The 17,818-nt window shown below is 38.4% G+C and overlaps 1 protein-coding gene across 1 annotated transcript; it reads left to right on the top strand.

Moving 5' to 3' along the window:
* Nucleotides 1–14,210: 14,210 nt before the first annotated feature.
* On the top strand, nucleotides 14,211–17,536 carry LOC149152736 (uncharacterized). The gene is made up of 3 exons (XM_089443585.1): nucleotides 14,211–14,347; nucleotides 14,746–17,173; nucleotides 17,399–17,536. Exons 1-3 carry the CDS (start codon nucleotides 14,211–14,213, stop codon nucleotides 17,534–17,536), a joined length of 2,703 nt encoding a protein of 900 aa, XP_089299711.1.
* Nucleotides 17,537–17,818: the final 282 nt, after the last annotated feature.

Raw genomic sequence — 17,818 nt, 5'->3', positions numbered from 1 at the left:
ATTGAAATAGGAGGATGTTGACATACTTGTTTATGACTTCAATTTAACAAAGAGGGGAACTCTTTGCTTCAAGACGATAGAGATTCTGAAAAGGTTGTTACCAGAAGGAACAGTATTGAGATGGGAGTCTGCTGAAACCAGTCGTAGATCTAGAAGAATTTTGAAATCTGAAATGATGGGCATGCATGTGGACTTAGATGGGGCACTAGTTGATGAAAGAGAAGAATATGGAACATCTTCATCAACATCCAGTGACTCATCTGAAGATGTGAGTTCTGATGGCATGCAAGAAAATATGAGTGATTTTGAATAATTGTTTAAGACAGTTTATCTAACTGATGTATGCATCGTCTCTTGAAATAAAATTTTTGATTTCCATATGGTGTTAAATGAGAAGTTATGAGTCACTTTTATGTTGTTAGATCATTTTACTAGCATTTTTTTTAAAATTTTGAAGATTGGCCCTAAAAAAAAACCATCGTTCCAATATAATCACTTTTTCGTTTTCAAGCTATATTTTGCACGAAAATTTTGTTTTCACTGCCATTTTTAAAACATGTTCAAAATTGTCCCTAAAAAAAAAACCATCGTTCCAGTATACACACTTTTCGTTTTTAGCACTGTTTTTGATGTTTTTTTGGCGTTTTTTTGCCAGAGTTCCCGTTTTGAGTTTATAGTTCCCGTTTCAAAGTTTACATTGTTCCTAGCTGAGCCCACAAAAATGTGCACCTAGAATGACTAAGCCTATCTCAAGAACTAACTTATGAGTTGAAGTGCTTAATTCAAAAATAGAGTGTAGGCAAAGTAATTAAGTCCTTGTGGATTATAAATCAAGCCTTGATTCCTTAAGTGGTTCATATGTCACAACAAGAGGAGGCTTGAATGTTGATTGCTAATGTTAATGTTGCATCAATACCACAATCTAGGACAAAGCCTAATGACTTGGAATTGTTCTTACTGAGTTGAGAAAAATCCTCGTAATCCCACTTTGATAACAACATACCAAAGTGGAGCACTCAATAGAATCCATGGAGTGTAGAATAAGCATGTCACGATAGTTGGAGGGTCTTACCATTGTTATCCTTGCTACGTGGGATTGGAATGGCATGCAACCAACCATATGCCATATCAATAAACCATCAAAATGTTGACCCATCAAATTAAGGAATGGGTTGCGAATATGCATTATCATTCATGATTAATGCCACACATTTTACCTTAAGGAGTAGACTAACTTGAAAGTCCACTATAGAGTTGTTTTCCTGTAGAACATTAAACCATTTCACTACATCTAATGAGTGATATAAATGTTTTATTTTTCTAGAATGGAGGCTAGATGAAAATTAGATGAGAGAGAGTTCGAGAGCATATGATTCATGAGCATGCTAACTTTCCAATATAAATGAGATTTGAAATGCATAAATTATTGGCTAAATTAAATCCTTGCAATAAGACATAAGTTTCTACCATGTCATTAGTCACCAATATAGATCCATCTTAACCACAAATCTAGCAAGTGTTGAGAGCGATCAAATCTCTTGAAGTCACAACTTCTATTAAGATTTGCACCTAGATATTTGAATATTCCCAGGGCTTGCTAGATTCATGGTTAACACACACACATACACACTTTTTCATTATTTAAATTGCATTTTTGAATGCATAAATGGATTCAACCTCTTGAAAATTTCCTTGGCATTTGAATTGTGTAGACTACGCAACTTAAACTTGCAATACCAACAAATCTTTGTTGGATTTTAAATAAAATTAACAAAAAAAATATACCTGTAAATTTACCAAAATGTAAAATAGTAAGACTACTTGAAATATTTTAACCATAAAAATTTAATTTTTTAATTGCTTGCTCTCTCTCTATATATATATAGTGAGAGAGAGAGTGGGCTAACATTGGAATGTTTAACTTAACATGTTCATTAAAATTATTTAGTCATGGCTCACATTGAAAAAATTATTTTTATTAATATTTTTTAAATGATACATAATTTAATTTTTTAAGTTTCAATTACTTCTTTTATTTGAGTATTGAAACATTTTATTATGTTTAATATATATATATATATATATGGAGGGAGCTAATATTAAAATATTTAACTTAACATGTTTAATAAATTATGCATTTATTATATATATATATATATATATATATATATATATATATATATATATATATATATAAATAAAGTTGATATTAAAATAAATTAGCTAATATAAATATTCCAATAATTTATTTAAATTCAATATTGAAATAATTTTAACAAGTCCCCTGATGGGGGTGAATCCTAAGATAAACAATGTGCCAGGGGGTCGTATCTGCCACCCAGTTGTGGAGATAAGAGTTAATGTTGGGGGTGGCATGATGACCTTCTTGCATGCATAAACATATGGATTGAATCCTTGTTTGAGTCAATGATTTATGGCTTGATGCAATTTTTGTGTGGTGGTATTTTCTTGCAAGGTTATGCAAGGAGGCAACAACTAGACCCCCTGCCTCAGGAGCAAAGGTCAGGAGGAAAGTTGAGGCAAGAATGATTGAAAAATCTTTGGCCTTGACACAAATAGAGAATTTCTATGGTGATTCTTAAAAGGGGTACTGGGGTTGTTGTTCTACATGTTACATGTCTATTTGAACCTATGGAGTTGTTGTGGATGAACATAAGTTGCACAATAGGGGTAAAATATTTGGTGCCCCTTGTGTGTTTGGCATCGTGGACTTTGATGTAGCTCATCTAGTCCTGAGATTGGCGCTTCTCCTGGCATGCAACGAATGAGTACCTCTTTCTTCTCGTTGGGTCTCGTTTAATTTTCATGGCTACTCTTTGAATGTTTACTAGCATGTTTTCAGGAGGGATCTTGTATGTCTCTGGGTCCATTTTTATGCTTGCAGTGTTTTGAAAGGTTCATTGGGTTATAACTTTGATGTCTCTCTTGGGTTATTTTCATAGCTTGTATTTTCTGTTGGTTATCCTCTAGTTGTGGTCAACTTATTTTAACTTTGTGCTTTCTATATCTCAACCTATTTCCACCACCCCCGAGCCTACTATTAAGATGGGTTCTGATTTTTCAAGGTTATAGTTGTGGTGCTCCTGTGGGTTGAAACTATTAGTTTATTTTTCTTTGTGGTACCCTCTTGTCGGGGAATGTATTTTCTTGGTTTGACTTTCTCTATATTTTAACCTAGGTCCATCACCCTCTGGTTTGTTGTTAATTTAGGTTATGTGTTATAATTGGTTTGGTGTTGAGTTTCTTGGGTATAAATCCCAAGGGTCATTTATATTGACATAACATGCAACACTAATGTATGTGAAGCAAGCACGGGGGTAGGGACCCCAGGGCCTCAATCAAGCTGAACAATAGCCCCAAGAAGTCGCTGACACTTATCATGCATCAGTCCCCCTACCCGATACTAAGAATGAAATTCACTATTTGGAATCTCTTATTGTTTGTGACATCCAAGCTTTCTTGGATTTAGAGATCTTGGAAGACGTTTCTACTTGGATCCCCGACCTAGAGAACACTCGGGGAAGAAGGAAGTAATATTTTAGTGCTCTGGCTCTTTATTAGTAAATGAAGACCCTGCCAAGCATGGCCTTAAAGGACAAACATGCATAAAGATATAACATCGTTGCTAATTATGAGGACATCAAACTGGTCCAATGTAATCAGAGAATTTGCTTAGAGAGTATTGATGAGAGGTTGACACAAATTGAGCTCCACTTCCAGTGTGAACCTACTCCTCATGTTCCGCCTGGTTCCAACGTGTTAACGGTGCTAGACCCGCCAACATCAGAGGATCTCCTAGGTATGAAGTCCCAACTAGACCTCACACCATTTAGTGTAGGAGTCCCATCCATTACGATGGCCCGGTTGCCATTATCTTAAAGATATGCCTTAGCTCTTGCTTGTCAGCACGTGAGAGTGGTTTGCTTTGTCTTCGAACAATGAGGTTCGCGTGCCTGGTGAGTGCTAGTGTTACTTGTGTCAAGGTTCTTTCACTGCAAAGAGAGAGGGTGGGAGTGAGTCTCAAGTCAGATGGGAGGAAGCCCCAACTCTGTTAGAAACACACAACACAACAGGACGTGCACAGCTTCTGGAGGAGCAATCCACATGGATGCGGCAGTCACAACACACAAGGGAAGATAGCACATACAACACTCAACAGGCAATCCGCGCGAGTGCGATGGTCGTTATAGCGAGTTTACGTGAAAGGTTATGTCTGATGTCTAGGGAGGTAACCAACATGGGCAGGACAACATTAACAACTTATACAACACATTTTCATTAATATATGTATTAGAACAACTGAATGAATTCAAGTGTTTAACACAGGTTAAAGCAACATGTATTACAAGTGTTCAAGATGAATCTTACAAACAGTTACAACACATGCGTGAAAACGTGTTGCCCTGTTAACAGGCTTCTGAATTAAGCGAAAGTTCCAAGACACATTGATACACCATACATCACTAACTCCGTAGGTGGGGCATTGGAGCCACTGCTCACTCCTCAAAGAAAAGATTACAGACTCTTAAGACTATGTGGGAGGAGCCAAGGTGAAAAGTCCTTTGTATGTACAAATGAGGGCTATTTATAGCCAAGGATAAAACTGACCCTTATGACTGTTTGAATTCCCTCATGATTATTTAACTTTCATGACATTTCAACTTTACATGACTCTTCAAATTACAAGTGGGTTTCTTGGATTTCCACATTACATTACATTGATTAACACAGTATGGCCCACAAGAGTGATGTGGTCGACATGACTCATGACACGACTCGACATGACAATGCTAGTACGTTCATGCTGTTGCTGGTGTGCATGTCAGGCTGCAGTGCTGCTGAGTGATGGATATCCTCTTAGTGTTGAAAATAGCAACAAGAAATGCTAAATATAAAAGTGCTAAAAATAGCATTGCTATAAATAGTAACATATTCTTAAAATATATTAATAAAAATTGTACTAACATATATTATAATAAATATTAAATATTAATACAATATACTAGGACTAATATTTTTAACATTAATTATGATCAATATAATATCATTAACACTAATTATTATTATTAATTATTATAATACTAATTATTATATTAATAATAATAATAATTACAATTAATATTAATACTAATAAATATTAATGATCAAACATATATTATAATAAATATTAAATATTAATACAATATACTAAGATTAATATTTTTAACATTAATTATGATCAAGATAATATCATTAATACTAATTATTATTATTAATTATAATAATAATAATTACAATTAATATTAATAATAACTATCATATTATAATAGTAACTAATTATTAAAATATTATAATTAATTAATTAAAATTAATATTAATATTAATTTTTAATTATGATAATGATCAAACATAACAATAATTTATAATTAACTCTTCCATTAATAAAAATAATAATAAAATAATAATAATTGATTAATCAGAGACAGCCGACATCTCATCAAAAACTATTATTCAAAAATTGAGAGCTAACATTCATCTCATTTTACTCTCCTCATTACTATTTAATCTCTCAATTAAGCTCTTCTTCTATCAAGCATTCAAGTTGTCCTGATGATGGATCCCGGTTGGGATTTGAAACGTTGGCAGAAAATGGTTCTTACTGTGGATTCTCCGGTAACTAAGTCGAAAATAAATAGCATTTCTGGATAAATTCCAATTTTAGTTAGTCCCTGAACTAAAATTGAGAATTAAAATTCGAATTTGATTAGGCCGATAGGCCTTCCTTTGGAACAGACTTTCGTCGTTCCTTTCACTCTCGTGCTGACACGTGGCATCGGATTCTGAATGGCCCTTCGCTCCTCATAGTGACACGTGGCATCGGATTCTGCAGGAGTTTTTCAGTCTCGTGCAGGTAGAAAACCAGGAGTTTTTCAGCGGGACGGTTCTGCGAGGGAGTGGCGGAACAGTTCTGAGGGAGTGGCGTCGTGGATATTTATGTTCTGCGAGGGAATGGCGGCGTCGTCTAACTGTTCTGGGGTTCCTATGGATGTTAGAGCACAACCTCATTCACGGTTTATTTTCCAGTTTCTTCGACAGCCTGACGCCCTGAAGACAGTCCTCACATTTTGCAAGCGCAAGGAAAAGTTCATCAGCGCATTTTTACCTATGACAGAGGTGATCGCTATTTCTGTGTTCATTTTCTTTTCATTCATTCTATCCATCGGTCTATTGAATGCAACTATTGCTGCTACGTCTTTTTTGGTTATGAAGAGAGGCGGCTTTCTCCACTACAGCTACGGTTTTGACCCCTGCTGCCAACTCGCTGCAGGTAGCTTTCATCACGTGGTCAATTTTTACCCTAAATCCCTGACGCCCTGAAGACAGTCCTCCTATTTTTACCTGCAAGTTTAGCCGTGACAGAGGTGATCGCTCCAGGCAAGTTTGTTCATGGTTTCTTTCTTAGTCTTTGGATGTTTATTTATATATGAAATTTTTTTGTTCCACAATAATGCCTTAACCACCTATCTTCTCTGTGGTTATGGACTGTTATCTTATTCCTTCTTTATAATCTCTTATTTATTTATTTATCTTCATTATAGTTAGACCAGTCATCAGCAGAGGTTCTGCTGTAAAACCTTAATTTGACAGTCTGTTCAAATCTCGTTTACAGCAAAATCTCTAACTCGTGTATACGCACATCACGTCAATTCCCTTAGTTTGTGCATTGGACAGAGATAGAAATCCCTAGACTCAAGCAGATGATTCCTTAAAATTCTGGCCTATACTACCCTCCTTTTTACGATGAACTGTGCACATGCATCTCATATGGCCTCCGTGTTTTGTTGGTAAATGGCTCTTTCTTAAGGAAATGGACTCGACCTTTGGCTTAGATTGCCCAACAACAGAGGTTGTTCTGTTAAATATGTCGAGTATTCCTCACCTGGTCTCATCTGTTGAAATACTCGGTATCTGTTGCTTGTCAAGGATGCTAAGACTCCCACTTAATCTCAGATTAGATAGATAATTCTACTGGTCAAATTAACACAGCTATGTCTTAAAGGTTTTTGAACCTGGGTGTGAGCTATTAAAACTGGACACCTATGTCTTCAAGGTTTTTGAACCTGGGTGCGAGCTATTAAAACTGGACACCTTGTAACCTGGTATAGGTAAAATATTGCACCAACATTGGCTTTCAACAATTTTCGTTTTCTTTAAAATGGTCTTACAGATCTTCAAGTCATAGATAGTAAATTTGGTCTTCAATCCTGATAGCTTTACCTTGTTATAGTTCTTTCTTGATATAATTATGATTTTACTCGTCTTTCTGAGTATTCTGAGTTTGCTAAACAAGTCTTATCGAGATGTAAAATTGCAAGTCCAAAATTACCTTGACTATTTTGAAATCCCTTAAAAAGTCTTTGATATTTTATTTCGTAGGGAGTGCATGTTGAATTTCAAACTACCAATGTTTTAGAAGCTCGAATTGGACTTGAATAGGTCCTAGATCAAACTAGACTCAGATCGGTATCGGCTGAGGGCTAGGTTTATGAATTGTTTCTGTGAACAGGTTCACAGAAACGGATCCCCTGGAGAAGGAAACAGATGCTGGGCCCAAGAAATGGATCCCAAATATTCCAGGGGTGTTTTTGACCAGTTGATACCCGAGAAATTGATTTTTTAATGAAAAGCTTCATCCGATACTACTTAAGGTTAAATCCTAATCAAGGTTTGATTTATCCTTATGTCAATACCTGTTCTCAATGTCTAATCGATTCTTATGTGCTGCGATGTTGGTCACTTACACTTTTATTTAGTCATGTCATATCCTTCAAGAAAACCACATTCACCACTATCATGGACATGTAGACGTGGCTTACAAAACTGTTATGAGTCATGACCTGCTTACATGCTTCTGCCGAAATGGTCCTTAACATCATCAATAATCAATGATGGTAATAACTTATCAAATTATCAGTTACAGTACATGGACGGTGAATATTAATATGTATGAGAATTCTCTTTTTCGGTTATGGTTAGAACATGTAATTCTACTCTTGTGATTCGTGAATGGCTTTGAATCTTGACTCTGTTCTTTTATTTTATTAAAAAAACATTTTTATGTCCTTTTTACTTGTCATTTCCATGCCATATTTGGATCCTGGCTTTTCATAAATATGGTGGATCTCCATCTGGATCTGTATCGATATTCTGGTAACTTAGCTAAAAAAACATAAAATGTTAATTATTTTAATGGAGATTTTAAACAATCAAACTGGCTGGTTGGGCCCTGGTCAAATTGATTAAACCAGCAGATTGAACAGGTTGAACCTGTTCACAACTCAATTTGAGGTCCCCAAGGAGTGAACTGGACAAACTGCAAATTACTATTTCTCGTAGTCATGTGTCATTGTAGAAAACAATTTTAGTTGCTCATGTTTAGCTCTGATGCTGTGTTCTTGGTGGCTGTCCCAATGATATCACTGTAACAGGGAAGCACATTTGTCTTGATTGAGTTTTCTTGTCTGTTGGTAAAAATGTGGTGATGCCCAAGAAAATATTGGTTTGAATCAAACTACATTCAGAAGCCTAGATTGATGGTGAGGAGATCGAATATTTGGGGCTTTTGATGCTGAGCATTCACTTTGAAAGTCCACTTACCCATTTTGGAGGATACATAGAGATTGTACTTACTGGTTTTTGTGGAGGAAAGGAGTACTTGGGAGGCCTTTAGAGGCTGGATGTGGCATCTTGAAGGGCCTTCTTTGCATCATTTGTGGAGGGAGAAACTGACATACTAACAATTGCACACCTAAGGATAGTTAGGAGGTGAGGGAAACCACGTTCCCTCCAAGTGCCAGTTTTGAAAAAGCTCCATGAGCTCCTATTTCTAAATTGGTCCCTTTTGAATGTATGCAAATTCAAAATTACAGAGAGTCTGTTCTGAAAAATCCACTTGCAGTGTTTGACAATTTTGTTTCTTCATAGAAAATTCATAAGAGTGCAAACTTTGAGGCCGGATTAACAAGCTTTCATGTGCCTTGAAATTGAAACATAAGTGTGAAAGCAATTTGAAAAACTTAAGGGCAGTTTGAATTACTCCTCTTTTGCAGATCGCTGCATTTAGGTGGATTGGTCAGGCTGCAAATAAATAGAATCTGCCCATAATAGTCCGCAATCTGGCCACTGTTATGTGACTGATGGAATCTGATTGTTGGTATGGTCTGGCCGCTGTTTTCAGGCTCCTGTTTCTGATAGTTCTTCTATATGCTTGCACTGAAGGACTGTGTGAACTTTCAGATTCAATAGCTATACATGGTGTTTGAAGAGCATGTTCACTATATGCAATGCCTGCTTTTCAACATCCCTAAAATGTGCAGAAATGCACAAGCACAGTGAGTACACCCGCATATAGCATATTAAAGAAAAAAAAATTGTGCATTGTTCACATGATACTTAATATATCATAAATTATTACAAAGCCATATGGAGTCCAGTCAGCCTTTTAGAAGGGTCTGGAAAGGGTAAATTAAGTGAGTGAAATACATGGCAAATGCCTTGATTGAACAAGATCTCTTAATGTGTAGGATCAGTATTAGGATTGGCTGAGAAATTTTCCTATTTCATTGATGTTTTGCCGGTACTGCAAGAATATAAGCATTTTTGAGCCGCTTAAGGTGCTTCTAAATTCCAACAATATGTAGCTTTTCCCTGAAGAAAATGGGAATTGAATTACTCCTCTTTTGCAGATCGCTGCATTTAGGTGGATTGGTCAGGCTGCAAATAAATAGAAACTGCCCATGATAGTCCGCAATCTGGCCACTGTTATGTGACTGATGGAATCTGATTGTTGGTATGGTCTGGCCGCTCTTTTCAGGGTCCTGTTTCTGATAGTTCTTCTATATGCCTAGACTGAAGGACTGTGTGAACCTTTAGATTCAATAGCTATACATGGTGTTCGAAGAGCGTGTTCACTATATGCAATGCCTCCTTTTCAACAGCCCTAAAATGTGCAGAAATGCACAAGCACAGTGAGTACACCCGAATATATCATATTAAAGGAAAAAAAATTGTGCATTGTTCACATGATACTTAATATATCATAAATTATTACAAAGCCATATGGAGTCTAGTCAGCCTTTTAGAAGGGTCTGGAAAGGGTAAATTAAGTGAGTGAAATACATGGCAAATGCCTTCATTGAACAACATCTCTTAATGTGTACAATCAGTATTAGGATTGGCTGAGAAATGTTCCTATTTCATTGATGTTTTGCCGGTGCTGTAAGACTATAAGCATTTTTGAGCCGCTTAAGGTGCTTCTAAATTCCAACAATATGTAGCTTTTCCCTGAATCAAATAACAAGCATTTTGTTAACGTGGATTACCTTCGGTCGTTAATATGAGAGGTTATTCTCCTCCCCGTGTAGGTTGTGCCCTTATTATTGTTTCACCATCAACAATTAACCTTCTTAGATTAGATTCCCCATTCATGTCACATCTTCTTTGACTAGAATTCTGTATTGTGCTGAAATTGATGAATTGCAGGTACTCCCCTCACGGGAAAAAGAAACCTCTTGTTCTATTATGGAGACAACCTTGACACCGAATGCCATTCCTCTATTGCTGAATGGTTGCACCGAGATTCAACCACTACTTCAAATAATCGATGTAGGTTCCGTTACCTCATTGAAAACAACATCCTCGCACTTCCACATTACTCTATCTGATGGAGCACATCAACATAAGACTTTGCTACCATCCGCATATGGCCCACAAGTTGTCTCTGGAGACATCCAAATTGGATCAATAATTTTGCTCAAAAAAGCAACTTGCACAGTGCTCCAAAACTCCTCGTAAGGCCCACCATTTGAAATCACCCTCTTTTACTTTTTTCCCGCCTAGCCGTTTTTTGCATCAAACGAAGGAAAATGGAATCTTTATTAATTCATTTCTTACTTGTTTACATAAGGTCCATCCGAGTCGTTGAGCTTGAAGTTGTGAAGCGCACAACAGCATTGATGAAGGACACATCGACGCTGCAACATGCACAGCCGGGTTCAGCCCAATTTAGCTCTTCGTCAGCTAAAGATACCTTGCCCTCTTCAGTTACCCCACCAACTACGGCAACAACTACAACAATTCCATTCACGGCACTCAACCCTTACCGAAAGTATTGGTCTATCCAAGGTAGAGCATCTGCGAAGACATCATTGAAGTCATACAACAATGTGCGAGGCTCAGGAAAAGTTTTCGGATTTGACCTTATCAACCGTGATAAGGAAGAGATCCACCTTTCTGCATTTGCTGAACTGGCCGAATCTCTTTACAATCTAATTCAGGTTGGGCAACTATACATTGTATCAAATGGCACAGTGAGAGAAGCAAATCCAAACTACAACCACCTCAAGAACAAATGGGAGATTTACTTGTCTGCTGCTTCCACTATCAATCCATGTCCTACAGATGATCCAACGTTTCCCTACCAGAGCTTTCACTTCAAGAATATTGCTGACGTAAAAAATGCACCTCCAAATACAAATGTAGATGTCATTGGTGTTGTTACTTCCACGTCACATGCATCAACAATTCGACGAAAAGATGGAAGTGAGACATTAAGGAAAACACTCATACTAAAGGACAGGTCGGGTTTTAGCATTGATGTAACATTATGGGGAGAACATTGTGACTATATCGGACAACATCTTTCTGAATTCTACTCTTTCGACAACCCACCAATTCTTGCAATCAAAGGAGGCCGCGTGTCTGAATTTAATGGCACCACAATAGGGACGATACCAACGACCACTCTCACAATAAATCCACAGATTGAAGAAACTCAGCAACTACATGCATGGTTCCGTGAAACCGGCTATAGCTCTTCTTCTCCATCTTTGAGTAGAAACTATGGTGTTGCTTCGAAACGTGCCCTACCACGAAAGACGTTTCATGAGATTGCTGGCATGCAGCCCTCTGATAAAGCAATCTGGGTTTCAGTTCGAGCAACAATTACTGCTCTTCATATGGATGACTTCTACTTTCTAGCATGTCCACTAGATTTCAATGGAAAACAATGCATGAAGAAGGTTGTGGAGCATTCTAACAATCTGTGGCATTGTACAAAATGTAACGGTGACTTCCCAGAATGTGACTACCGTTACAAACTTAAAATTGATCTACATGACCACACCGGGAATCTACAGAACGTCACAGTTTTCAATGATGCAGGGAACGAGCTCATGGGCATCACAGCTAAAGACCTGTTCCTACTTTCTATCGAACCAACTGATCTACAGGAAATTTGTGGCCGGATTTCAGGGCACCGCTTCCAGCTAACACTTTCCATTAAAACAGATTACTTCAATGGTGTTCAACGCTTGCAACCAATACTGATCAATTCAGAGGAAATTCAATATGCCTCTGCATGCAAGGAAGCGCTCACTGACATTCAAGCACTGTCTGCTTCAAAACGACCTATTGTTCGCCGCCTGTGAACTTTTTCTTAGGGCGTCATCTACCACGCCTTTTTGTACATAAACAAACATTTCCACACAACTAATTGTCTCATCTTTGTAAATTACACACCCATGTTTTTATGATGAACCCTGTAGTTTTCAATGCAAATACTCTCTTCCATTCATTCCAACATATGTATGTTTGCCATTTACATTTTACGTAATATAAATATCAACAGATGTAAAGAGTCACTACATATCTTTGTCGTTCGTTGTCTACATGCTACACATTGATCCCTTGCTTCCTAAGCTATTCATTTTATCGCTCAAACATGTCAAACAACAATTTTTGTAAGAAAAGGGAACAAATTATTTTTAATCTTGTTTCTCTCCTCTCAATGATAGATACTGAAATAACATATGGTTTCATATCATTCCTAATTGCATGTTTTCCCTTCTACCTAATCTACCTATCTTCACCGATGTTGAACTAAAAAAATTTAAATCTATGTTCAAAATATAATGTTCCAATTTCACAATGGATGTGCACACAATAAAATGAGATACCAAACATGCACTACTTGTTTATGAAAACTAACAACTACTACTTGTACTTGTTTAGATATGCCACCAAACAATCAACTTGCGGACAAAAACAAGCGGCGGCGTATTCTTTATGCACAACAAAAGGATCAAATAAATGCACGACGTCGACTACTTTATGAACAGCACAACAACCTTACTACTTCCTCTACATCCCTTCCCACCTCAAATGAATATAACCCTCCCCTTAACGAAGAACACCGTCGCTTTCGAGAAAGGATTGATGGACTTTCTACCTTGCACGTTTGCACAACATGCAAGGAAGCATACCCAGGAATGAAAACAAAGCTCTTCCACAATAGACTCACTTGTTTTCGTTGTGCATCATCTAAATCTACCAATCGTTTTTCTGAACTAAACAACATGGACCCTGGAGAACAACCCTTTGTCCTTCACCAATTAACCCAAGTTGAAGAAATGCTCATCGCACGTGTCAACCCCATTCTACAAGTCACTCATTCCCGTGGTGGTCAATATAAATATAGTGGCCATACAATTAGTTTCCCTCAAGATATCACCAGTATTGCCAAATACTTACCCCGGATGCTCTCTGACTTAGACATCCTCATTGTGAAAAGGCAAAATCCATCTGAAAAGGCTTACGAATTCTACGTTTGCAAATCACGTGTCCTTGCAGCCCTTGAATACAAAATAAAATATGACCCTTACTACCGTGATGTTCAGTTGAATTCATCTACAATTTCTACGCTGCCAGATCTCCCTACAGACATTTCTTCTCTTCTCCACAATGTAACCACCTCCTCTTTTGAACCCCATCAAACCACTACTGATTCCACTTATAATCCTGATGATGACATGCTACCTCCATTAGAAATCCAACCCTCTTCTTTCGTTCCAGTCCTCCCAAATTCATGTACCGAGCGTGACCACATTTGTAACTATTTGCACTCGACCCATTCAAGTTCAACAAGCTCTATCGATTGGCCTCCGATATCTCCAACCGCTATAAATGAATACAACACCATCGGCCTCCTTGCCATGGCATTCCCCACACTCTTCCCTACAGGCATTGCAATGATCATGCAACCAAGACTTACAAAAGTTGAAATGCATGAATATGCTTTGCACTTGCTTCACTACCATGATAACCGCTTTGGCCAACACCCAAGATTCCGCTACTATCTTTATAACATTCTAATGCGCCACCGCAGCCAAGCAACAGCCAGTGTTTTCGTGAAGAAGTACATTGAGAACAACTTGCCAACAACGGTGTCAGACCTACGCCAGTGTCTTCATGACTCTCCAGATTCAAGATTGCCAGAGCAAATAATGAGGTTTGGGTCAGCTCTACAAGGAACACGGTCTTTCTGGAACAAACGCCGATCTGAGCTGACTGACATGATCACGCAAATAGGAAGCCCAACATTCTTCTTCACTCTCAGTGCAGCTGATACTAAATGGCATGACTTGCACACGATCATGCCCACAAGTGTTCAGTCCACTTCAGTCAACCCCTTCCAATGGAAAATCCAAAACATAATTAAAAACCCACATCTAACAGCCCAATATATGCATTGTAGATTTACAATTTTCCTTGAAGAAATCCTTCAAAAAGGCCTCCATGCAAGCGACTACTGGTGCAGGTATTATTTAATATCCATATCCCTCTACATTAATTTTATACATTGCATATACATGTCTTAACTGATTGTACCCTTCATGTTATATTCAGATACGAATGGCAACATAGAGGATCCGCACACATTCATGGCTTCCTTTGGCTACAAAATGCACCAGACATGGACACACTTGATTGGGACAATGCATTAGAAATTGCTAATGCACAGAAATATTTCGACCACTACGTAACTGCTTGGAATCCACGTCAGGCAGAACACCGAACTATTTCGCTGCACCAGTCAACAATTCATAACCCGTGTCTCCTTGACACAGCAGCAATATTCGCATCCAATCAATTTGAAGACTACACAGAGCTTGTCAACTGCGTTCAACGTCATACAAAGTGTCATGAATCTTCCTGTCTGCGTAAGAAAGACAATGTGCTTAGCTGCCGATATGGAGTACCATGGGAATTGAAGTCCACTTCTTCACTTTTCATTGATGATAAGGGTCATAAAACCTATGTCCCTGCTCGCAATGATGAAAGATTGAATATTCACAACGTCGATCTACTCTCTATTTGGAGAGCAAATGTTGATTGCCAACCAGTCCTTTCTCGCCATGCTGTATTGAAATATATTTCAAAATATGCAACAAAAGCAGAGACAAGATCTGAGAGCTACCGTCAAATGCTATCGCGACTATCACAAAGTGCCCTTCCAGAAGCACCTACTAGTGGTGTCATCCGGAAACTCCTTACAGAAACCATTGCAGATAGAGACATTGGTGCACAAGAAATATGCCATATGTTACAAAAGCTACCTCTCTCTCTTTGCAGTCGTACATTCCGTTCTTTGAATGTCAACAGGGCTGTTTTCAAACGTGTTTCGCAAGATACTGAAAATCCTGGTTCGACACCCAACTTTATCGTTGCGTATATGAACAGGCCTGCCTCACTAGAAGCACTGCCCCTCCTTGAAGCTGCTCGCTCGTGGTCATATTCTGCCCAGCGGAGAAGAAACCACTGGAAACACATATTCCCCCCAATGATTGTACATGTCTTGCCCCATTACAATGTCATTCCTTCCTCTACTAATCCTTCTTATGCCACCTTCTGTTGGAGTGAATTACTCTTGTATTTCCCCTTCCGAACACTCCCTGATGATATAGGTTCAACTGATGCAGAAATTATTGCACACTGGGAACAAAAAAAGGGTGCATATACACCATGGCATGTCCATCGCGAACCCGAAAACCCGCAAAGCCCACCTACTGAAGATCAACCTACCCCACACACCCCCCCTGATTCCATTCAGATGGATGAATGGCAAATCCTCTCTCAACTACACCCAAGTTACAATATTGCAATTGATGACCTCGACATGATTGGCTACCGCGACTTCGATGTCAACCACAATTGGTCACAAAATACTGTCCCTCCCCCCTTGCAAGAAACTGCCATCAATTTCATTGAATTCAACCGCTCACCCATTCAAAACCAACATCATTCATTTTCCAACCTTCTCCATGAGCATACATTATCCCCTACCCAAAGCATAGCTTTCACCGCTGTTTTTTCACACTTCAAAACCCCTTCGCCAAAATCCCCACGGAAGATCATCGTACAAGGAACAGCTGGCACAGGAAAATCCCATTTGATTAAATGCCTTCACCAAGCATTTGTGGAAAACTCGCCAGCCAACAAAAACCCTTTATTGTTACTTGCACCAACCGGCGTTGCAGCTTTCAACATAAATGCCCTCACAATTCATTCTGCCCTTCATATCCCTATCCAGACAATGCATCCTCTCGAAGGCCAGCCGCTCCTATACCTGCAAGAGCAACTTCGTCATGTAGAATACATCCTCATTGACGAAATGAGCTTCATTGGTCCAAAAATGCTTTCTCGCATTGACGATCGTCTAAGAGAGGCATTCCCTCTTCATCGGAATACACCATTTGGTAATCGCTCAATTATCCTTGTCGGAGATTTAGGCCAACTCCCACCTGTAAAAGACATTCCTTTATATGCTGGGACATCGCGTGGCACTGCACTTTGGCGCAGCTTCGACATATTCATAACACTTTCAACCGTTTTCCGTCAACAAGGAGCTAGCTCGTCCCAAGTTGCTTTCCGGCAAATACTTGCAAATCTTAGGAATGGAATATCTACACTTGAAGATTGGCAACATCTAATGTCAAGAACAAGTCCCTCTCTTACACATGAAGAGAAATGCACATTCGACGAGTCCATGCACCTATTCGCGACAAACAACGCAGTTGTCTTGCATAATAAGAAAATGCTCAAACAATTGAACATCCCAGTAGCACTTTGCTCTGCGGAACAACAAAGACAGAGAACTCCTACTACAACAGAAGATGAGCACCTACCTGCAAAGGTGCTCTTATGTAGTGAACAAAAAGTTATGCTCACCAGCAACTTATGGGTACATGCAGGCCTTGTCAATGGCGCGCTTGGGAAGGTCGTCTCAATATTGTATTCAACTGATTCAAAGCCCCCAGCATTACCATCCTTTGTGGTTGTTGACTTTCAACAATACAAAGGAACACCATGGGACATTTCACACCCAACATATGTACCCATTCCTCCCATCACAAGGGGTGCACGCCGTCAGATACCACTTCAAATGGCATGGGCTTTAACGATCCACAAGTCACAAGGAATGACATTAGACAAAGCAACAGTGGACATCGGCACCAGAGAACGCCAAGGGCTAACATTCACTGCAATTTCAAGAGTGCAGTCACTAGCGGACATACACATCAATTCAGCATTCCCATTCTCCCGTATTGCACAAATGCACAAGAATCCATATCTTAAGCGTAGACAGCAAGAGGAATTATTCCTTGCATCAAAATCTATCCAGGATAATACACTTTAGCCAATCATACAACCTGCCTTCCAGAATTACCCACATGGTAAACACCACTCACTACATAACGAAGTTTCACATAGATTTCTTGCTATTACATTTAATTTCATATGATTTTATACTCATTTGGAATCGTTTAATTTATTTCGAATTTTCAAACAAAATCGTCAAACATATTCATTATCAGTTACAGTGTTTCCTTTTTGGATGCCAACAGGTATGAATACATGCTACCTTCGACAGTTGTACGAGTGTTGCGAAGAAATCCAACAACAAGAACTTACATTACAA

This window comes from Pinus tabuliformis, chromosome 9, assembly GCF_031772625.1.
Source record: "Pinus tabuliformis cultivar Carrire ecotype Pingquan chromosome 9, CPIR1, whole genome shotgun sequence".
Taxonomy (NCBI): Eukaryota; Viridiplantae; Streptophyta; class Pinopsida; order Pinales; family Pinaceae; genus Pinus; species Pinus tabuliformis.
This window is presented reverse-complemented; position numbering and strand designations above follow the sequence as displayed.

Excerpts from the sequence above, each read along its gene's own strand:
- LOC149152736 (XM_089443585.1), top strand. The coding sequence starts at position 14,211 with ATGCGCCACCGCAGCCAAGCAACAGCCAGTGTTTTCGTGAAGAAGTAC. Across the intron at positions 14,348-14,745 it reads TTGCCAGAGCAAATAATGAG|ATACGAATGGCAACATAGAG; the intron begins GTTTGGGTCAGC and ends TGTTATATTCAG. Across the intron at positions 17,174-17,398 it reads CAGCATTACCATCCTTTGTG|TCACTAGCGGACATACACAT; the intron begins GTTGTTGACTTT and ends TCAAGAGTGCAG.